Source organism: Lepisosteus oculatus, chromosome 6 (genome assembly GCF_040954835.1).
Source record: "Lepisosteus oculatus isolate fLepOcu1 chromosome 6, fLepOcu1.hap2, whole genome shotgun sequence".
Lineage (NCBI taxonomy): Eukaryota > Metazoa > Chordata > Actinopteri > Semionotiformes > Lepisosteidae > Lepisosteus > Lepisosteus oculatus.
This window is the reverse complement of record NC_090701.1, coordinates 49020608-49044455: the sequence shown is the minus strand read 5'-3', so window position 1 is coordinate 49044455 and position 23848 is coordinate 49020608. Positions and strand designations below refer to the sequence as shown.

Sequence of the window (23848 nt, the reverse complement as noted above, 5' to 3'; positions counted from 1 at the left end):
AGCCAACTAACCCACTTCAACAATATGGCTGGGAAGCTTCTTCCAGACTCCTCCTGTATAACCTTTTTGTTACGAACCGCCTCCTATTCTTGATTTCAAGTGTAATTCTACATAGTTTCTACTTGTGTCCTTTTGTTTCATTTTTCACACAATTTCCATTTAATTTACATTGTTTATGCCTTTGAAGATTTTGAATACTTGAAGTAGGTCATTGCTCTAGACTAAAAAGTGTTAACATAACATTCCTTGATTTTAATTACATACTTACACTATATATCTTAACATTTCCATTGCTTTTTATTGCTTTCTCAGTTTATCTAGAAGATGTAAATGAAGTATCTGCGCCTAAGCCTTTTTAACAAGCAACCTCTTCAAGCTCAGCTTTCCAGTTGCATATTCATAATTCACATTTTACTACCTGCATGCAACATCCTGCGCTTGTTAACATTAAATGAGATCTGCCAGGTGCTTGCCCTGTGCTTCTACAGTGTTTGCTATTAAATTAAATTCAAACTCCATCCATCATCCATCCATTTTCTAACCACCTTATCCAATGCAAGGCTGCAGGGGAGCTGGAGCCTATCCCAGCGAGCAACACACCCTGCAAGGCAGGATACACTCTGGATGGGACGCCAGTCCATTGCACCATCACAGACACAGACACAGGCACACCATGAAAGGAGCACCAATCCACAGGGCAGACAAATAGAAGACCTTTATGAAATTAATGAATAAGAGTTGTTACGACCCCAAGTGTCTAGGGGTAAAGGGGTGTAACATTTAGGATAATTCTTTTGGAAGCAGGTGGGTTTTGGTGAGGGACTAGGAAGCGTGATAACAAGGGTAAGGAACGAGAGTGGTGCCAAAGGAAAGAAAATAACAAACAAAATGGAGCTGGCTAGGACAGTGAGGGAAAGCTAATCTGACTACAAAAGAAAACCCGAAACACACAGTCTTCGGCGTCTTCAACACCCTAGCTAACCTGCACTGACTACCCAAAACCATACAAGACAAACAGCACTCACCCGTACTAAACTAGTGTACTAATACAAAGTCAACTAAGTGTATAAAGTGTACCCAACAACCTAAACTAACCTTATATACAAAGGTTCACACAAAAACACAAGTGAACCAGGAATACAAATAAAGGAAAACAAGAGTAATCAACAGGAGCAGGGTACAAAAGAACACAAAAGTTGAACATGTAACACTTGGGCAAGGTAATGGCAAAGAAGGATGAACACACAAACAAACGAAAGTACAAAGAAACTAACAAAAAACCAACAAAACAACAAAGCCGAAGCTATCCGAAAATACACACAGACAAAGCAAAACAAACCAACAAACGAAGCCGAAGCAATAACCAGAAGTGAAGTGAAGCGATAACCAAAACCAAACGGGACCAAAGTCAAACAAAAGGCCTTTTCTTCCTGAAAGCCTCCATGTTATATAGTGACTAAAATGAGTTCTGATTGGCTGAGAGCTAATTGATGATGACATCATACGGAAAGTGTGGTGTAATGGTGGGCCAATGGGGAAGGGAGAACAATCAAGGGTCAGCAGTGTGGACATAACAGAAAAAAAAACACAGAGAACACACACTGGGACGTAACAAGAGTAGAATTAATTATAAAACGTTATGTACATCACTAAAACTGAGTTGTGTACGCTAAATTATTAAAAGAGAGAATCTCTCTTTAAAATAAAAATTAGATAACATTAAGCAGGTTGCCGAGGCCTGGTCCTGAAGGGTGTGTCTGATGGTCTTCTAAGTCTCTTTACAGCAGCAGCACTTGAAGAGCTGAGAGAAATTCTTAGAGTTAAGTTAGAATTGAGCTGATTTAACTCATGAAGGTAGTGATTCCCAAACTCTGGTGACCTCGTGACCCTGTTGGTGTTTATTCTTAGACAAGCCCTCTGTTACACAGTCAAACTCTTAACTGACATAACAATGAGATGAATTTCACCTGTTTGTTCCCAGCTCTTCAACATGTTGGAGCTTTAACCATTGTGTTTTGTAAGTGAGGCTTCAATTTTGTTTTGAGAAACACAATGCAAATATTTAACTGAAGCAACTTCATAGATCAAGCAAGGCTTTGATTATCTAATGAAGTGGGATGAGATGAAAACCAGCAGGTGGGTGGGGGTGGGCCACCAGGGCCAGGATTGGGAACTGCAGCACTGACCTGCATTGAAAGCTTGCAGGATCCATACTGCCCGAATCTGATGTAAAGTGAGAAGGTAAAATTCAATCTCATCTTCTTGGGGAGCGTGTGAAGAGAAAACCAACGACTATGGTCCTGGAGTATACAAACCCCACTCAGAGAATGAAGTGTGTCACTCAGCACATGACATCCTTATTTAGTCAGGAGTGGGAGTTTTAAGTGGGACATTGACAACTAGCATTAAAATGGGATTAGACAGATGTTGATTTTCTTCCCCTCTTTGATGGGATTATAACTGTGTCTCAGATATTTATAGTCTAGGAGATGACCAGAATATGTGCTGTGCATGTTGTTGCATAATAACACCAAGATTCAGAATACCAATGACTCAATAACACCCGGTTTTAATATGTGAAAGCCTGGAAACATTGTACAGTCTCAAAATTCTAATGCCTGACTTTACTGAACAGGAAATCATTTTGCATAACTTGACAACGTGCTAACGTTTTCTATAATAATCATCATATTCAAAAGAACAGTAAATTGATTATTTTAAGGATTACTTTCAAAACCTCCAGAATATTTTTTTTTTCCACTGGGACACTTACTGTATGTCCCATTTCTATTTACAGTAGATATACAGTATAGCCCTCCATGATCAGAAGAAATTTCTAAATTGTAAGAGTTTTGCCTTATTTATCATAATTTATCTTAGCAACAGTCCATGTACAGTAGATGTTTTCTAAACACATTTTGTGTTCTCTGCAATAGTTGATGATGTCATTGAATTGTTTCCAGCTTCACTTGAGTTGTTTAGTAGTGACAGGACAGTGCTTTAATTTTTACATCTTCTCCTTCTAAGTTCCTCAAACACTTGTTTTTCTGTGTATTATGAATCTACAGTATGTGCTTTGCCTGTGCAACTTAGTGTTAAACCTATTCATTTTATAATAAACTAAAAATGTTATAAACAATACAGGTATTACAAAACTGAAATAAATATTTATAAAGCAGGGCCATAGGCTGTCCTGGAGGTTCAATATCTGATCCAATGTTTATCAAAGTTGTTGTACACTATCGTAAAATATTTTTAAAGAGCCACAAATCTGAACAATGGTATTCTGTAGCTGTCCAAATGTTAAAAAAATCACTTTTGATTTTCATTATACTCAGTGATTAAGGATACAGTATGCTAACCAATAATTCATTTTTATCATTTTATTAGGCAAATTGCCTAAAAATAAAAAAGGAAACGATTTAGAATTATGTTCTGACTTCTGCTTAATGCTGTGACCTTGCAAATGCTTAACTTTCAAGTGAACAAAAACTAACAAAATCAAGCTAATGGACTAAACTACTGAAGCACTTAAACTCAAACATTTTAGTATAAAGATACACTTTCTATGTTCAAAACATGATAAACATGCATTTACAAAATATAAGAAATCAGTCATACGGAAAAGAGTTTTGAAGGCACTTTGTTCTGTCCAGTATTTCATCAAAACTTTACTTTGATTAAATCAAATTAAATACTGTAAATGATTGTTTTGACTCAGACATCAATAACAAAATATTTATTTTAAAAAGTATTACTCAGTGGTCGAAACTTTTTGAACATCAACATTACTACAATTGAGACTACTACAGTAGTATTCCTGAACTACGTAGTATTTATTTTTATATTATTTTACTATTTGTGTATTTTACAGAGCTTCTTAAAGATTTTGTAAGCATTTAAGTGTTTTTTTTTTTAATTGCTTAAACATACAAAACTCAAACACCCATCGTAAGCAATTCGCTTACCGGTATTGTAGGGAAAGCCCGGCATTTACACAAAATTCCCTTTTTTAGATTTTGTACGTTAAACCTTAGCTCCGTTAAAACGAACTCTCTTAAAACAAGGAATTAATGTACTACTTCAGGTGGGTAGCTGAGTCAGCATGCGAAGGCTGCAAAGGAACAAGTAATAGGTTTATTCCATGCTGAAAAAAAGAAGAAAGAAAACACGTTTCGGCCGTGGAGCCCTCTTCAGGTGTGAGAAAGACAGGGCAGTAAGCAGAGGTAATGTAGCGGGAGAACGTCTTCCACTGTCACCGACCGCACCGCAAACATGAAGCGGAGTAGCTGCCATTTTGCAACGAGCTTGAAAAGCCCGCAAAAGAATGTTTATTTTTAGAAAAGTGCAACATACTGTACAACCTTTGAACACACACCGCCTCCCGCCGCAATATTTGACACAGGAGGTTATAAGTTATTATACATTATTTTCTGCATTTATTTTCGTGTTGTTTGAAACGATACTGAACAAACACCCTTTAAGAATCTCGCAATAGAAGAGACAGGTTGAGCCGTTAGGTTAAACCGCTAATTTGACTGTTTAATCTATGCGTTTTTTCCTCCCTAGTCATCTACACTAACACGTGAAATATGGAGAGCTGTCCTTGGTCCTGAGTACGCTATCTTCGTGATTGTCACCTCCTTAACTCCTGTTAGGCAAGCACTAGAACTTGCTAATACCATTTCAAGTGAAGAGAAACCACGTGTGCAACTACCGTGTAGGCAACTGCATATTTTTGTTTTAATACTGCTCTTTATGCACTGCTATGCTGAAGCCTTTCAAGCACAGAAATACATTCCGGGGAATTCTCTTTGTATTGTACAATTTTCATACAGTAAAAACGAAAAACACAACACAAAAAAAACAAGGGTTTTATTTACCCTTAATGTGTTTTCAACTAAATAATAAATTGTTTAACAATGACAAAGAGCCAAGTGTTTGCATAAAAGCCTGTCTTTATTGATTACATGGGTGCTGTGATTTATGAAGCTGTGTGACAATGAAGAACACTGTTTGTTAGCTGTGTACTTTCTTTAAGAGATGATTCTAGCAGCAATTATTTGAGAATAACATTGGTAACTAAGAGCTTATTTCTTGCACAGGTTCACCTAACTCTGTTCAAAACGTCCAACTATTACAAAAAAGTCACACATCACTTTCCATGATTGCACCAGAAATCGTTATGAATCTTTTGTTTCCCAATCAACCATTTCCTGCATACTGTTTACTTCAAAGTCACAACTAAGTTTTTAGGTATTCTCATTAATATGCACTATTGACATTTACCTAGGCAGTACATTATCACTTGATTATCAAGTTTGAATCTCTAAAATAATCCTGAATTTAGAAAAAAAATCAAAAGTACTAAACATAGTACAATAGTGCACTACATTGACTTAAAGTAGTTACAATGCAAAATGCAATCAAAATACCGGACCTTTCTCTGATGGTACTGACAGCAATGACGGTGTGATCTTAAAATAATTAGATGTATTTTTCTGTAATCAGATTCAATGTGGTAAGATCACATTAAATGTGATTTCTAAAATGTGAGAATCCTGCCTTTCCAAAATAGCTACAAAATATTGTAGCTAAATACTGTCTACTCAGTAGTGGTATTATCTCTGTCATTCAGTGATAATTATGTCACACTGAATGGTCAAAAGTTTAAAGAGGCAAAGGATTCAAGACCATAAAATTTGGATAAAATTTGCATTTGGAATTCCAAGAAGTATATTTTTGCAACATACTACTAACAATTCAAGAATCCCGTTGTTTAATAAGTTATTAATTAAATCCACCAACAGCATCAAGTAAGCAGAGGAAGAGAGAAATCTAATCTGTAAAATCTAAACTTGTTAGATGAAGTTAAAATTAGTGAACATGCTTATTTTAATATATAGCCTGCACAGACATTTGCAACAACATGGGCTTTGGACAAGGAACTTTCTAGGTTTGGGTTACAAAATTATTTTTCAAATTTTTGTTATAAAATGTTGCTAGAGAACATCTATTGTTTAGTGAAATGGAGGAATGGGTTAAAAGAAGATATCTGTAACTGGCAGATTCTGTTCATATTGCTGGCAAGGACTTTTCAACAGTGAGTTCTGCAGATGATACATGCTCTTGATCTGCTGCCAAGAGGAACTAACATATTCTAAATCAATTGAGCAATTACAAAAAGTTTAGTTTTTTTATGATGCTGTAGAAGAAGGTCAATAGGATACACAATCATAAATAAAAGTAATTGTTGCTAATTTTCTGCTCTTAATTCTTGGCAACAGTATCCTTCTTGCTTTTGCTAATCTCTGCAAAGTCTCACTTGTATGCCTAAGGGAAGAATGTATTTTGAACTTGATTGATAAGACAGCATAAAAAGTGACTTTCAGATATGAATGGAAGGTAATGAATCACAGGAATGAATTACAAAATATGACAAATACTTACTAGTCTAATTATGTTGGTGTTTTCTGGTAATTTTTCTGTCAGTCAGCTCTTTTATTTTTTTCAAAAATGATACATCCTAAACCCATTTACCCATGTATCCAGATAGCATAATGCAAAAAGTGAGGCACAATATTATTTTAGGTGACAACCATATTTTCTTTTTCCTTTTATTCAAGGTTATATAACATTTCCATGAGTTATAAATTGTCTACGTCATGCATATGGATTGAAGAAGCTTAAGGCCTTGCCTCTCAAAAAATCACCTGCAGTTTTTAAAATTACATTACAAAGAAAACTTACAAAACTTAGCCCTTAAAATCTAGACCCTTTTTCTACTGATTTATTCCTGTTTTTATATTATTGTTTCATTTACACAATTAAGTACTCATTATTCATATTGTATATGGTACCATGTAATATTCTTTCTTTTCCCTGAAAAAAACAATAAACAAATTGAACATAAAATGTGGTCTTTAGAAAAACTGGATATATCACACAGCATTCACAAGACCCTCACCATAGGCAAAAATGGTCCTTAGAACATCCATCTTAAACCAAGAAACACTATTCCTATTTTACACTAAAATCTTTTCTATTCCTAACGCTATTGCGCAAATGTCTTTAGCAGATTGATGTTTTAACTGCACACCTCTTTTCTGAGATCCTCGATTCATCTCACACCACTGAGCACCTATTTTACACATCTTTCTTACCTTAACCTCCACTTCCACCAACCATAACAACAGAATTGTATTGCAACAGAGTGGTCTTACATGAATACAAACCCAGTACTGTGGATATACAGTACAAGCCCTCTGTGGCCTTTTCAAGATCACTCAGAGGACATTTTGTTTGTCAAGTAATCTCATTTATTGCCATGCTTGCAGAAAGTGCCCTGTCACTTACTTTGGCAGAACAGGAGGAAGAACGGCAGACACTTGCAGAGAAGACATCAGAGCAGTGAGGAACACAGATCTTCCCAAGCTGGTATTTGTTCGGTTTACCTTTCCAGACCATAGTTACGTTGACCTTCCTGTCTGCATCTCATTCACAGAGAATCAAAACCTCCTACACCAGAAGGACATAGGAATTATCCTTAAACTAGGTTCACACAAACCACCAACATTAAATGAAGGACTAATTTGTTTTGAAATCTTTCCACTTACAGACAAACTTCCCATGGAATTTGTCAACCAGCTGTCTCATTAGCTCAATTTCTCCTACGCATTCCCAAATTTTCCTTTTTTTGTCATCCTTAACATTACCCTCATCTCTCCCACATTTCCCCACACACTTGAGAATCCCTCCACAGCTGAAGATGTGTTTTTCTTCTTTCCCCTTGGTTTCCACAGCTGATGAGTCCAACCACTTCGTTTTGGAATAAAAACATCCCAAAAGTCTATTTTGTGCTGCTGTGGTGCTTTTAGAATTTTTCAGTTTTTGGTAAACTTCATATCGAATTGGTTTGTACATTTACCTCCCATTTTCCCATGTACTGTAAGTGGGGCACAAGAGGTCAAACTAAACTAGATTTAGGAAGTAGAACTGTTTGCAAAAGTACAAGTAAATCAGAACTATTGAAAAGGCAGGGATATATGACCTCTGGCCCTGGGTTAGTTGCCTCCAATAAAACTTATTTTTAACCCCAAAAGGGCTGTCTCTAAATTAAATAAAGTCTTCAGTACAAAATTGATTAATAAAAGCCAAGCTGTCAGCCAGTGGGGTCCGACTGCAAATTAGCCTACAGAGTTCTCTGGTGTGTCATGTTGTGTTAACCTCAGTTTTACTGTGCTGTTCTTAAAGGGGGTACTGACATTCCAAAGCAAGCCTGAATGCTTTTTTTTAAAACCTGTGAATCAGACACGGGATTGTGCTGTTGAGTTTCTGCCTCCGGGCCACAGTGACTCAACAGGGACCACAGTGAAAGCTCAGAACAAATATCCCAAAGAACTGGCTGCTGGAAAATTGTTTTCCCCAGCTAATGTGCTCCTCATTAGACACATGGAGCGCCTGCCTCCCAGGATAGTGTCACAAAGAGACATGAAAATATGTGTGCTTGGCTTCCATGCCATATGTAAGAATAACTGATGCTACTTCTCCTCACAGTCCAGCCCCTCCTCTTATTTGTTGTAGTTGTGGTAATAGTTTCTGTATAAGTATGTAAATCCTTGTATGTAATCTATAATCAAATAAAAATATATACATCAGTCAATTAAGACACCCTAAGAAGGAGACAGCCAGGAAATAATGTGCCTAAGAACTGTAATTTTAATATTTCACCTTCACTGAAAAGTCTTTGTGATATCCAATTTAGGAATGTTTTAATGAAAGTACTGTACGCACTATCTATGCAAGAGATTGATTTTAATTTCTTTCAAACCCAAACCCGTTATTTCTACAAAACAGCCCCTGAAAACCCAGTCTGAATATGACAAAGGGTACCTTATAACATCCTAATCTTGATTTAATTTAGTTAGAATTCATGTGTTTGGCTTTTCATATCATAGTAATTTAAACTGCCAGATCATAAACAGAGGAAGTGGCTTGGCAGGAGAATAATGTTTTATCTATGAGCTAAAGGATGTCATATTTACAATACCATTTTTAAATGCATTTATTTATTATTCTTTCATTGACATCTTGTATTACCGTGAGTCAGCTGGGATGAAGACGTCTGCCAGAGACATTTATCACAACCATCCAGAACTAGACCCCAAGGGAAGTACTACACCCAGGAAACTTTAGAGATCCCAACTAGCCAGCCAGTATGTCCCTTAGAGGTGGAAGATAACTGGAAAGGACCTATACAGATCCTGGGAGAATATGATATCTCCACACAGAAGGCAACAGTAATCATATTTCTTTAAAAGAAAGAAGAAGAGTAGTCTAGCTATAGAATCTACTATATTGCTGCAGGATGCTGAAGCTTTCAACTGTAAAGGTGCTAAAAGGCTTGCTGACTAGTCAGACAAGGTAAGGTTATGAATGTCACCCAATTTTCCATTCTCGATGCTTCAGATACCCTGCTAGCTCACTTATCTTGCACACAGTAGGTTGTTCCCTTGATAATTTCTGCACATACACTATCTTTCCAATTAGCCTAAACCACAAGTAAACCAGCAAGAGGTAAAGCAGATTATGGTGTTCAAATTTATACAGTACATGACATGCTGTATATATACAGTATATAAAATACAGATGGAAGCTAATAGCACACCTGGAGTTTGCAAGAATAAATGGGGCAGGCCCTGAGACTATGTGGCAAAACACTCCTTGGTCTGATGAAATAAAAATGGAACTATCTGGCTAAAATGCACAGCACTATGACAGGCACAAACTGAACACAGGTCATCACTGTTCTAACACCATCCCTACCATGAAGCATGTTATGTAAATGCTTTTCAACAGCAGGGACTGAGACGCTTGATGGCACAGAGGGAACAATGAATGGAGCCAAAAAAAGGCAAGTCCGTGAGCAGAACCTGCTTCAAGTCAGCAAAGGACATTAGACTGGGACAAAGATTCATGGTCCAACATGAAGGACAATGACCACAAATATACAGTCAAAAAGACACTGGAGTGGCTTCAGAACAAGAAGGTGAATGTCCTTGAGCAGCCTCTAACGTGCTTCCTAGTGAGAATCTGTGGAAAAATGTGAAGATTGTGGTTCACCACTGATCCCCATCCAACCTGACAGCTTGAGCAAAACTGCAAGGAACAACCCTCAAGATCCAGCAAAAGGTGCTTCTACACAGTATTGACTCAGAAGGCTGATTTGTTCATTTTCATAAATGTGTTACTCAGTATTTTATTTTCCTTTACATTGTTATGTATGTTGTATGTACCAAGGGAAAAACAATTTAAATACATTCAAACTTCTGGTCATAAGAATTTCTGCAATTGTTCAGGAGGGGTGAATACTGCCTGAAGGGACTGTACAGTATATGTGTAAGAATAAACTAGACGAGAGTTCTTTACCTCTAGTGTTTGAAGGCTTTAGACTCTTCCAGTTTTAAATCCTCTACATTTTATTACATAACCTATTCTAGGTACTGTAAATTAATTGACAATAACAGGCTAAAAGAGCAGAACATTTTTAGTCTGAAATAGAGACAACTACATGGTTCTTCAAAATCAACAGTAAAATACAGAACACAGTGCACAAATGGAGACTAAAGGGAAGTGCTTTTAGACCCAAGAACAGGAGGCACATTTTTACTCAAAGGGCTGTGAGAGTATGGTACCTTACATCCAAGGCTGATACCTTGGATGGAGGACGTGGATCAATTAATTGCTATCAAACAGGCTAGATGGTCCAAGTGGTCTCCTCTTATTTCCTAATTTTCTAATATCTTTATTTTAATGTTCCCATCAAGTCAATCAATAACATCATCACTGAGTTTTCTGGGAAATGTAGTGTTTTGTCCTGGCCTACAGTCCCAATCCTTCAGTAAAACGCAGGCTGCCTGGACTGACATACCCTGTATCCATGATTTTGCGACACTCAGGACTAACATATATTTTCATTTTGCTTTTTAAAACAAATTTGTTCCTACCTTCATATACAGAATGTGAATATACAGGCCTCATTGTCTAATGCTTGTATTGTGGCATGTGTTTGCATTTTCAGTTGCAAACTCCAAAATAATTTGTTCTTCCTCTGACAGTCACTGGGTTGTACAAATCAAGTGTATTCTTTTTGCAATCTTTATAAGATTTTTTAGATCTTTCTGTTCATTCCTCACCACCCATTCTGAGCAGATGAATTAAGACCTCAAGATCATTTTCATTAAAATAAAGTTACATAATTGTATTTAGTAATATCAGTTTCTTACTATGACTGAAACAGGAAGTGTTCATATCTGCAAGATTACAAGTTGTTAGGGTCCTAAAACATTACAAGGGAGAATTTCAGTGATTGTGCATGTTACCAATGCAAAATAATTTAATTAAAAATTAGAATAATTATCTAACGGTCTTCAGTGAATCTCTTCATTATATTTCATACAGATGTACTGCACATAGATTCAATTTCTACAATAATAATTTCAAATTCATGCTCTTTGGAAATGCCACCATGAAGCTTTCTAACACACTACACTGTGCTATAAGGGTGCAGGAAAATCTGTGCTTGCTTAGCTCACAACTGGCTGAAATGCAAACCAGCTTATTAATAACACTTGAGGGGCTATAAATGGAAAGATTCCCTGCGGTTCTCACAAACATAGCTAATCAGAGACATCATTAATATTGCAGGGTGCTGGGGGAGGGGCAGGTGGAAAGCCAGAGGCAAAATAGTTTGGTCTAAAGGATGATGCAATTTTGGTGATTTGGGTTATAACTGTCATGAATAATGTAAACCCTTGGTGCTTGCACTAATTTCATTCCATGTACCTGTGTATTTCACGTCTATCCTGTCACATATGTTAAACATGTTTAAATTGGCCTGTGTCAGTGACCCTGTGTGACAGACTGGGCCCCTGTCAGTCTAAAGTAGAATCCTGTTCTCTCTTGGCTGTGATGAGATACACACTCACACATATACTGCATACATGCAGGCTTGCAAGGGGCTGCTTTGTTTAAATAAATTACATAATCCAAATATTGCTTTTGGTTTTTGCTTCTGAATCGTTGTGTTGGCCATTAAAAACATGTTCATTTCCTTCTGGGACAAATACTGTACCTGAGATAAAAAAATATATATTTTATTCCATACAGTGTCAAGCATGGCAAAAGACTTTTGCACGTGAACAAGAACAAGAACAAGTGCACAACACAACAGTATAGTGAATTCACTGTCTAATTTACTGCCTAAAACAGAACCCATTTATTAAATTACTGCTGGAAGCGAGTGTATTGCTGAACATAAACTTCAGTTCTAGTATCATCGTGTCTCCTTGTTCATAAATATTCAATATTATTTTATTGCTTGTGTATAATAGATCAGGAACGTTCATAAAATACTGATCTTTCTTGAAATAGTGTACTAAGAGATAAAAAGCTCACGACTAAATTAAAAACATGACGCTTTGGTTCTACTAATTAGTTAAAAAAGATTTCTGCAAAATAGTTAAACATGTAGAAGTGTTATGTATGCTACAGTATGTGTCCAATTTGGATTTGATCTTCTGTCTATCAGACATCTCTTAGGCCTGAGAACAACACAATGCACAGGTAGGCAAACAAACCTGGTGAGGTGAGAGGCTGGTCTTTCTCTAGATTTTGTTTTTTTGCCAGGTTTTGGGCCATAAGGGTTTTGGTTGCAGTGTGATGCCTATTAAACGATAGATCGAATCCTGGCCAAGGACTGACTGATCCTTAGACAAAAGGAAACATGACTTTTAGAAATGACAAAAAATGAAGTGGGGGGAAAAAGTTTACAAGAAGTTGGATGCTTTGCTTCCTCTACAGTAAAAAAATGGTGCAGTTACAGTACGTTTAAAATGAACCCCCCAGCTTGTGCTCATCACAGATACAGTATATATTCCTTAGAACATGACATGACTTTCAAAAGCTACAATAATGTGATGTGACATGGAGAACTGACCAAACATAGTACCGAACTAATGTGATGTCGTGTTATCTGACCTGTAAAAAGCCCAAATCCACAGTGTCCAATTTTCCAGAATGCTGAAAGCACTGCTCAGATATAAATGAGACATGTCACTTCCAGTTTTAACAGCCTTGTTGTTCCGTAGAATGATTCCCGTTTCAGATTTACAGTTTCTTCTCCAGGATGAAATAAATCAATTCTTTAACGTTTTCATTTCTGTGTATGCTGACACACAGTTAAAGCTGTAACACTCAAAACAGCAGGCTGTAGCCTGTCTTTCCCACTGATGTGTCTGCTCCCACATTATGAGCAATAATAGAACTCGTCCTATGTATAATTGCCTTTTAATTATTATGCTATTAAGACAGAATAACATGTTGAAAATTGTTTGTCTGTCATTAATGCACTGACTACCAAGCTCAAAACCAGGCCACCATGTTGTAAAAGCGTCAACATCCATAATGTTGCAAAATGTAGCTACAACTAAACAAGGAAATGGTCAGTGAAGACAAGCTGCTGTGTAGAAGCAGTCATTCAGCATTTGTAATGATCTATGCAGAAACACAATTTTGTTGTGAACTGAGTAGAGTTTGTAGCTTGTCCCTGTGTTTGTGTGGGTACTGCACTTTTCTCCCACAGTCCAAAGACATACTGGTAGGTTAACTGGCTTCTGTAATATATGTTTGGTATTTGTATTCTGTATTTATCTTCTGTGCCATGCTATGGAATGGTGTTCTGTCCAGAGTGCATCCTATCTTGTGCCCAGTGCTTCCTGGGACAGGCTCTAGGCCACCCCAACCCTCAATTGGATAAGCGATTATTGAAGGTGATGTGATGAGGTGATGTTGATTGAAGTTTCCATGTGCAGAAGTGATGGTTTTCATTCATAAAAGACACACATGCATGTCAGGTTTCATGAGACTGCAATTATACAGTATCTCACACTATCTTTTAGACCACAAATAACTATTCATTTTGGGCAAACTGAGAGACTCTGCCTAAGCACATTTTAAAAAATGAGAGAACAGAAGGGCATATCTTTTATGAAAAAAGTGCTTATCAAAAAGTTATTGTTAATCAATTTTTTTTTGCTCTTCACAACTTGGACCTACAAGAGTTCATATTATTCTGACTTTTAATCAATCTAACAAAAGAGTTATATGGGAAGGCACTGTACATACTACCTCCTCCCCTGCATAAACACACATACAATATATTTAAAAAACGTGTCTACTGATTGATGAATTTCATTGTACTGCAAATCAAGAAAGAAGTTGGATGATAATTGAAAGAACACTTAAATGCATGTTTTAATAGCACATGTATTGAAATAAAACAAACCATGTGTAAAAACAAAAACAAAGTCCCTTCATTTTTGTGGTATGATAATGACAAACCCTCTCATTCTCCACGCCTTCCTTTGACATATTAAGTAAGCCCATGTTCAGTGGCTCTGAAGAGACAGCTAATGAAAATCAATGTGTCGTGAGGAGCAGAATAAGGTACTTTCACAGCAGGAAAGAAAATTGTTATAGCATGCAGATTGGCTTTCACATTGAGCTGGACACCTACCAACTTGTCTTGTTATCCTTCCATTGACTAACTTGACTTGACTGATCCTGTGGTGTTAATATTGAATATTCCTTCCCCTTTCTGCAACAAATTCACACGTGCGGTGTTTCGCTCAGTTTTTATTTAAAGATGCTGAAGGACAACCATGAGATTTAAAGGGGGTAATAGCAATTTGTTTTTATGATCTGTGTTGTGTACTGGAACATGAAAAAATACATATTCTAAAAGAATCCTTCAATGAGGATCTCTGTGTATTATCACACAAGGGTTAAGTCTAGTAAATAAAATCAAGCTTGGTGTAACTACAGATGATTCCACCAGCGATTAATTAGTTATTAAACACTAATGCAGTTCCAGCCATCAAACTAAGATCTAAACAAACCAACAGAAAACATAAACAAAATAAAACATCTGTTCAAATAAATCTGTGGTCGAGGAGCCCTCTGAAAAGCTAACAGAAATATAGGGACTAATTTGTAAGGTTAAAATATTCACAGCAGTCAGCATTTCTAGGTTTTGTAAAATACAGTGCAACATCTGTTTGCCAAATGGAACTGAAGAGCCCTTCAGCATTTTTTTATTTATTGTAATACTGGTACTGGAACATAAATTACAACTATTTCAAACTAGGTTGACATAAACAACAGAACATCTACGAATTTACTGAATGGGATTGCCATTAAGAGGTTCTGCTGGAAACTTGTATAAAACAGATAATCAAAAATGATTTAAACAGTATATATTTAGCCCACCTCATGAGAAAAACACATTTGAATTCAAATGTAAAATTAGGCATGGCCGATACTGATAAAGGATTGTTTTTATACATCTTTTATATTACCCCATAAGCTCAAAATCATTCCCCTTACTTTACAACACTTTACAACCTTAACCCTGCACTCGGAGCACTGATGATCTTCTGTAAAACGTTGTTTGCATTTGAAACGCTTCTTTTGTTAACAAAATGTCCTTCTGACATAATGCGTAGACGACAGGTATCTACAAATTAAGTTTCTGATAACAGAAAAGCAAGAAAGGAAAGACATGCAGCTGCTGGAATAGGAGGCTGCGTGGGAAAGAGAATGGCAACTTCTGTTATTTGTCTGTAAAAAAGAGATCTGCCAGAGTAAACGAGCACAGAAAGAAAAAAGGAGAGAAAAACTTTTTCTTCCTCTCATGCTGCTGTATTGTGTCTTATGTTCAGCTGAAACAAAGGCCTGATGATCGCCTCAGCGCTGTAGCCTGGACTCCTGAATCTTTCCCCGGTCTCCCGAAGAGAGGATTCCCTCACCCATTTGCCTTCGAAGAAAAGAAATATGGTTTTGGATATCTTGGGTATATTTTCGGGTCACCGAGGATTTATGATTGTGAGAGAAGAACACAGCTGGAAATGCAGCATCCCATTTTTCTGGCTAATTTTGGAGCAACATATGGTATATTGTGGCAAACCCTGGGATGAACCACAGATGGGTGATAACACCACCGGGCACAACGCAGTAGCATGCCATTTCATGTGAGAATGTAGGTACAGTAAGTGAAACAATACTCGTGTGGAATTAGCCATTGCTGCGTGTGGAGACAAGAGCAGGAGCTTTTTTCAAGCCTCAGCCAAAGAAGATCCTAATCTTTAAAGGCTCCAAACCAGAGAACCCCTGCAGGCAGGCATGTCATGTGTCAGCGTTGCCAGACACTATGGAGTGAGCCCTTCCACTGTGTCCCGACTGCAGAGAAGGCTTCAGCAGACCAGCAGGACAGATGACCGTCCAAGATACGGTCACCCTCGAGTGACCAGACCAGAGCAGGACCGACACATCAGACTGGTCCATCTGAGAGATCGTTTCAGATCTGCTACCCGTACTGCTGCTGAAACTGCCGGCAGACACCATACCCACATCAGTGACAGGACAGTGAGGCTTTATGCTGCTGCCTTAGAGCAAGGCGACCTGTCAGAGGCCCTCTGCTCACACCTCCTAGTCGTCACACCCGACTGGCTTGGGCCAGACAGAGGCTGCGATGGACCCGTCAGCAGTGGCATCAGGTCCTCCTCACGGACGAGTCACTCTTCAGCCTGTTCCACGCAGATGGGAGGGCCAGAGTGTGGAGGAGGAGGTGTTTCTTTTTGCCATCAGTATACACAATGTATACAACACACACACACATATATGAAAAATTAACCCGTGCTGTATTAACGAAAAATATTTTATAGTCTGAGGTTTTTCAGTTCTCCAGCCCTGCCAAATAGAATACAGAAACAGTCTGCCTGCACTTCCACAGAGACCACTTTAACTCCAAACTGCTAAGAGCAGTTTGCAGTAATACAGTCTCAGCATTTTCACTCCAGAAAGTGAACATTTAGTTCTTGTTTACTCTCCAGCACTTCTGTCTCAGATGTGCTGGCTTCTTAATCTTTACTAAACAAGCCAAGAACGCTGCATGGTGTTCTATACTGTATATGATAATAAACCGTATTCATAAATACCTTGAGACTAATGCATATTTACTTTGTGGCATTAATTTTGTATGTATATGATTGTATACTCTTTTATAATCTTGTGTTATGTACAGTATTTGTTGGCACAATGAGTATTCAGCTTTATCATAAAGCAAGCTAAGTCTTGGCAAGTCCATTGTACAGTGTTCAATGGGAGAGGATTGTCTGTGAGCTGCCATGAAATATCACTGTCCCATTGGCACTTTGGATCTGACAGTTTCCTAAGGGGCTTTTCATGGCTGCAATGTTTGATTGCTTGGTCAGATCATATTTTGCCAGCTTTACATTTCTATGTTCTTTGTTTTTTTCAGTGCTAAACCTAAGTGAAAACATATTACTTAAAAGTAAGTACAATGTCACTTTCCAGTTTCAGAAAACTTGTTTTCTTTCATGTATACCATATCCAAAGAATCACGGAAATATTTATTTTCAGAAAGAACTCAGCAACTAACCCACTGCAGATGGCAACTTATTTAAAATGCACGAACAGGATTACAATTCTAAATATATCAGGTTAACAAAACAAACATGTTCTTCAAACAGTTCTCGTTTATGATAGCAGCAGTGTGTAGCTAGCCTTTATGACCTATTCTTGCAGTGGAAACTTGTTAAAACAAGACAAGATGAAAATGTCAATAACATTAAAGAAGTGGATGTGCTAAAATTTCGCAGTCTTGAGTTAACTCCCTGCAAGCCTCTCTGCTCCTTAGTAAGATGTCAGTCTTCAGCAAAGCCACGAATCTCCGATCCCTAAATGCAGGCTAGGAAGTAATAAATGTATCCAGTCCAGGGCCTTGGGGGAGTGGAAGCCTGTGCTGGGAAGTGACAGATGGAAGGCAGGATACACCTTGGATGGGATGCCAGTCCATTGCAGGGCACACACAGACACAAAGGCACCAACTCGTTTGCACTCACACCAGGGCCAATTTTACAGAAGCCACTTAACCTACCAGTATGTCTTTCAACTGTGGGAAGAAACCAACCTGAATAATCCGTTTGGGATAAAAGAACGAATTTCACATCTGTTATTTTCTTGTGAGTTATAATTAGTACCAAGAACACATACAGCTTGACAAGTTTGACATTCTTCCTAAAAGACAGGAAACACTTTCTGTGTAACTGCTGTCTATCAGCTTTTCTGAGAAGGGTTCCCAAATCCATTAAAGACATTTTTACAAGGAAAAGGGTTACACTTAGTCCTTATTCGCGACACTTTCCTGTTTTCGCAGAACTGTGCCCAACAACTATTAAAAATCATGCAACGCGGGCTACTGTATAAAAATCCGAACTTTTGAGTGTATGTTTAATGCAATAATGGTGGTTGTTCATTTTCAGTGTATTACAAGTATTTGCCAATGCTATTTGTGGAATTATAATATGCTACACTGATTTTACAATGATTTCAAGTGGTTATCATTGTCAGGCATGCCAATTCTACACTACTGTAATAAAAATATTTAATAATTGCTAACACTTATATAGTTTTTTCTCTGGACCTGCCCCAAAGTGCTTTACAGGTAGTGGGGACTCCCTTCCACCACCACCAGTGTGCAGCCCCACCTGGATGATGTGACAGCAGCCATAGTGCGCACAGTATGCTCACTGCAGATGGGCAAATGTGAGGTGCCACACTGTAGCAGCTTGTACTTCTGCTTCTTGTATAGTTACCTGTTACTCAGAAGAAAAACAGGCAAATCCCATCAAGAAACCAACATTTCTCAATGCAGTGAAGGGTACAATCCACTCTGATTCCAAAGCAGTAATTAGATTAAAATGCATTAACGATGAAATGTCCTTTTAATTAATAATATTTTTGTAGCTCGCAGGGAGGTTAAACATGACAGATCCAATTATACTGAGGAGATTTCTAAGCAACCAAAGTGCAAAACTGGGATTCTGCTAATTACCATATGCTATTCAGTTTGAGATACTATTAAAATGAATATTTCTTCTACCTTTTTGCATTTTCATTCTCCATATTTCGGACTTCCAACTGCCCTGAACAATATAAATGTGTCTTTTAAAAAAACATTAGAATAGTTAATTTTCCTGTTTGACAACAGCACAAAATATACAAGATTTCTGTTCAGTGCTAGAATAACTTAACACCTAAAAGAATAAGTCAAAGATTATTTTTTATTATTTCAGGAGTTTTGAGGTGCTAGTACCTAGGACCTCCTATTGTGATTCTCAGAATTTCCTGCTTCTGCATTTCATATCAATATTCAGCTATACCAAAATTCTAGATATTACTGTATCTCTTGACAGATTACTGTAGTTTCACATGACATCTGACTTGCATACAGAAATAATGACAATCTTAAATTAATTACAAACATAATCTATTTCATAATTATGCATTTTGGTCATGTGAGGAAGAACATGATACTATGAAAGGCAATTCCTGAACACAAAATGAAGTAACAAACACAAATGCCCAATTGAAAGAAAATAGTTGCGTTTTTTTATTTTAACAGATTTAATATTATGATGTTTTAACAATATAATAAACTATGCAACAATATTTATATATTGTCATATAGGAAGTCATATACAGTATGAGCAATTCGTGAATGAAACTCAGTGCAGAATCAGATGACTTCACAGCAGTGATACAGAAGCAACAGAACTGCATCACCTGCCTTAACACTAGGCTAAACCTTACCCCTGCTACTGCTCCTTATGTTTACTATCAAGGAAACAGGCATTATCAGGGAATCATCTTGAGCATCAGCCTTGCATAGATGGAGAAGATGATCCACCCACACTGGTGGTCTTGGCCTTAGTTCATCTGGGCCACTTCTATAATTAAATAGTTTTTCTCCCAGCACAATGCACATAATAATAAACTACTTTATTTTGTATAGTGCAATACATATTGCAATGTATCAGACTATCTTGTCTGCTCTTATAAAATCGTGTTATTTGACAAAACTATTTTTGTTATATTTATTAAAAAAAAATACAAAACAGCCTTGTATTCTCAATTAGATTGGCTGTTTTCAAATGAGTAGACATTAATATTTTTCCTGCATCAAAAAGTCACCTGCCATTTGGGGTTAATCACATAATCCTATAATCCCCTGTATTAAACTGTATTAATCTCCCTGAAAGTTTTGCACTGCTGCACTACATACCCACTAATAACTGCTGCATCAAAAGAGAAGTTTAAGAAGCCTGAAAAAAAGGCTTTGCATTGTTTATTAACAGCTTATAAATTATTATGTTTTAAATGGTGATTTTAGAAACTTTCACTATCTGAGGGGATAAAAGCAGAGCAATTATTGAATTTATTCTAAAATCAACTGTCAGATGAATGTGTGCTTATACAGAACTAACACAAAAAGAAAGATTTTCTTTTACAGAAACAAACATGAGATCTGCTTGACAATAATTACAAAGTATTCTGTTAATATTTGGGCCACCCACACCTTTTTTTTAGGGGAATCAAAGATTTTTGAAATAGCACGTTTCTTGAAAATCTGCCCTGTAAACCACTGACTGATGTAACAAAGTTGGAATCTGTGTTGACTGCAAGACTGTAGACCAAGGCTGATCATTGTAAGTGCATCTACTTTGCAAAATACATTACAACTCCACATGGAAAGGTAATATCTAAGTAGGGTTTATAGCACAGCTATATACTGAAGAAAGAATAAAATATTTGTAGAAATACAAAAAAATTATCTGGGTATAGTAAACACCAACGCATTTAACCTTCAACACAACCTTGCTGCTGGTTAATGTGTCAGTCAATGCAGCAAAATGGTACTGTAGGTCCTACTGTAAATTTCTCTAAAACCTTGGTACACTGCAATTCTGCGTGCCTATTTCTGCACTGGAATCCTGTACCTGTGTTAATATTCTTTAGTAAAGGTAATACATATCAGTTATTAATCCCCATGTATAGAGTGTGTTGTTTGTTAATAGAGTTCAATGATAAATCCAACAGTGATAATGGTGGAGGTTCTGTGCGTTTGTGCACTTTTTGTTACATGCAAAGTCTTGAAGTGCACATTTGAGAGAACAGATTAAGAGAATCAGATTTAGGGCAAAAAAGGAACAGCAGAATTGGGTTTCCGTTAATATGGTATATCTTTTCCTGGAAAAGAGCCACAACATCCAACATCATGCAAACCAAGAGGAAGAAGCAGAAGTGATTAAAATTCAGCAGTGGTCTGATGCTGTTTTCTAAGGAAGGTGAGGGAAAATTAGGTTTCTGCACAGAGAAAACATCCTGAAAAGAAATTCTCACCAAGAAAATGGGTTGTCAGGTGACATCCTCTTTGAGTGAAACTATTTGAAGCATAGTGTTAATCTGCTGTAATGTAATATCTGCTTGTAATTTGTAAATGCCTCCCAGCTGTTTCTTTAATAATTTTTTACAGATTTTGTTGATGTTGTATTGCCAATGATATTAAATATAATTTAATACTAATGTCGTCTTTGCAATTCATATTGAATCATATTTAATCTAATTAACCTCCTGACTTTTACAAACATATTGGAATTGTTAAAAAAAAATATTTATAGGAGGTACATAACGAAACTGTCCAATAAAGACGAGGCAAAATGAAAACTTTGTTTTAAAAATGAATACATCTTTTTTGGTTTTCCATTTCTTCAGAAACTATCCTGCACAAATTACTATCCTTCTGGACTTGCAGAGAACAATGTAGTATGACTGTTACTGTAAATAACGTTCAAACTTTTCATCATCTTTGTATTGTACATTTCACATAACATGAATTTCTAAACAGTTTTCTTTTGGTGCACATTTTGCACAGACGGCAACCAAACATTTTTTTTTCCACAAGACAATTAGTGATAAAGGAAAGAATTGATCACAAATTTCTTGAATAACACCTGCAAAGAGTAGAGCTGCTACATTCATAAAAACACAAGCAATAGCTACACTGTACTTAATTATTCCTGTTGAACAATCATAAAAGAATAACAAAAACCTCTGTTCGTACTTAGTGGTTATCCAATGATGAGCACAATCAAGTATTGGGTATGATTCAAGTGAAAAAGGCCCCACAAGCTGTGGAAAACTGCTTCAGATGTCACCAGATCTCACCATTAGCACAATTTCTGAGCTGTTGTAAAGCTAATCTAATCATAACCACAATGACAGGACACATTCCGCATGTTCACTTGTACAAGAACAAAACAGCACAGATGCATCTCCAGAAACAGCTGGATAGAAAATGTGGTATGAATTATGAATAGAATATTGATAAAAGTATGTGCCTTATTATTTCAGTATACAAATTAATTTGACTGATTTTTGTCATTGTATCTATGTCTTTAGGGTTAATCACTTTTGATGTATTTTACATGCCTTTGAAATACAGACAACTCAGGCTTCCACCAGCTACAGTACAGTAAGTTGATCCTTGATGTTAACCTATTCACAGCAATATAGCATCACAGTCAACAACACATAGTGCTTTCATTCTGCTCTGACCCTGTGCATGAGAGTAATGGCCCCAAGTTACCCCAGATAAAACAAAGTCTTAGGGATGAATAAAGATGACACTTAAAGCTAGACAAAAGACCAGAAATAAATTAATAGTAAAAAACAGCGAGAGATACTACACATCACATTTCCTGACCATTTTCTGGTAGTATACTTCATTTCACATATAGATCAAAGGAGACATTGATTACCATTCCTGGCTTACATATTAGTATTGGCAGGGACAGTACAATCTCCACTATTGCATGCATTCTAGTTGGAATTTGTCTCCTTGTCAGGGGTGAGGTTTTTACCATGGGTACTTAACTGTAATTACTTATAGACTGGGCATAGAACTACTCACAAAGTGTCTTCCATTCTGCTGTGACGTGCCCTCTCGGTTACAGAAACAATCTCTTGGGCTTGGGCTATGAGTACAAAATTTCTTTTTTATATTTAAAAGTGTGAGCCTCAGGAAAAGGGACAGAGAATTCCCTTTGCTACTGCAGTGTAGGGAACTGATGTCACTCTTCTCTGCAGGCCTTTTCATGTTCCTCTAGACACTGCCTCAGCAGACATCTACATGTCATTAACACAAGGAGCTCTACTTGCAAGAAGTGTTCAGAAAACAGTACAACAGATTCTGATATTTATCTTATTGCATCAAAGAGTTCTTACCAAATAACAAAGACAGCTGAAATACAGAGTGTAGCTCTTAAAATATCTACACCCCTGACATAATAATTAATTCCTGCTGGGCATGTGGAATGTTGTGGTATGCCTTTTCAGCTCTGTGGATTTTTGCAATGTTTAGCCAAGCATACCTGTGTGACTTCTGAAAGCAACCAACTGTAATTTAGATCAAATGACTTCCATTTCCTCAGCACCACTGTAATTACGTAACAGAAGGCAGGAAGCAGTTTTGTTATGAAAAGCAAAAGTACCACTACAATCCTATGAGCACCTGAATTGTACAAATGCCCTTCAAATCCTACATGTGGCGCACAAATACTTGGTATATTTGAATGCAACTAAAAAATAGCAAAATGCTGATGCTGACAATTAATATGTTTTGCATGTAAAACATATATGATTATATTTACTGTGTCATAATGCACATTTTAGAAGGTGATCCCAGCAAGTTAAGGTTAAGTTGAATGGGAAACATGAAAATTAAATTCCTTTTCTTCTGTGTATTTGATTGCCAATGCTGTTATCTGTCTTTGCAGTTTCTTGTAATCAGTAAACACTGTAGCACATGATAGAACTTCACATTCACAATCAGTTACATACTGCTACATGTAAAGTGTGCAATCAAGTC

At 36.9% G+C, this 23848-nt stretch overlaps 1 protein-coding gene across 2 annotated transcripts in view; it reads right to left on the bottom strand.

Annotated features, from left to right (window-relative positions):
• xkr4 (XK related 4) overlaps nucleotides 1–23848 on the bottom strand; it is a 117684-nt gene that overhangs the window by 60067 nt on the left and 33769 nt on the right. Inside the window, exon 2 of one of the 2 annotated variants that reach the window (XM_069191518.1) lies at nucleotides 15272–15874. The exons of the other annotated variant lie outside the window; for it this stretch is intronic. Coding sequence (XP_069047619.1) covers nucleotides 15805–15874 — 70 coding nt within the window. The 3' untranslated portion in view covers nucleotides 15272–15804. Of the gene's footprint in view, nucleotides 1–15271; nucleotides 15875–23848 lie in introns of those variants that run through there. 2 annotated transcript variants of the gene reach the window in all.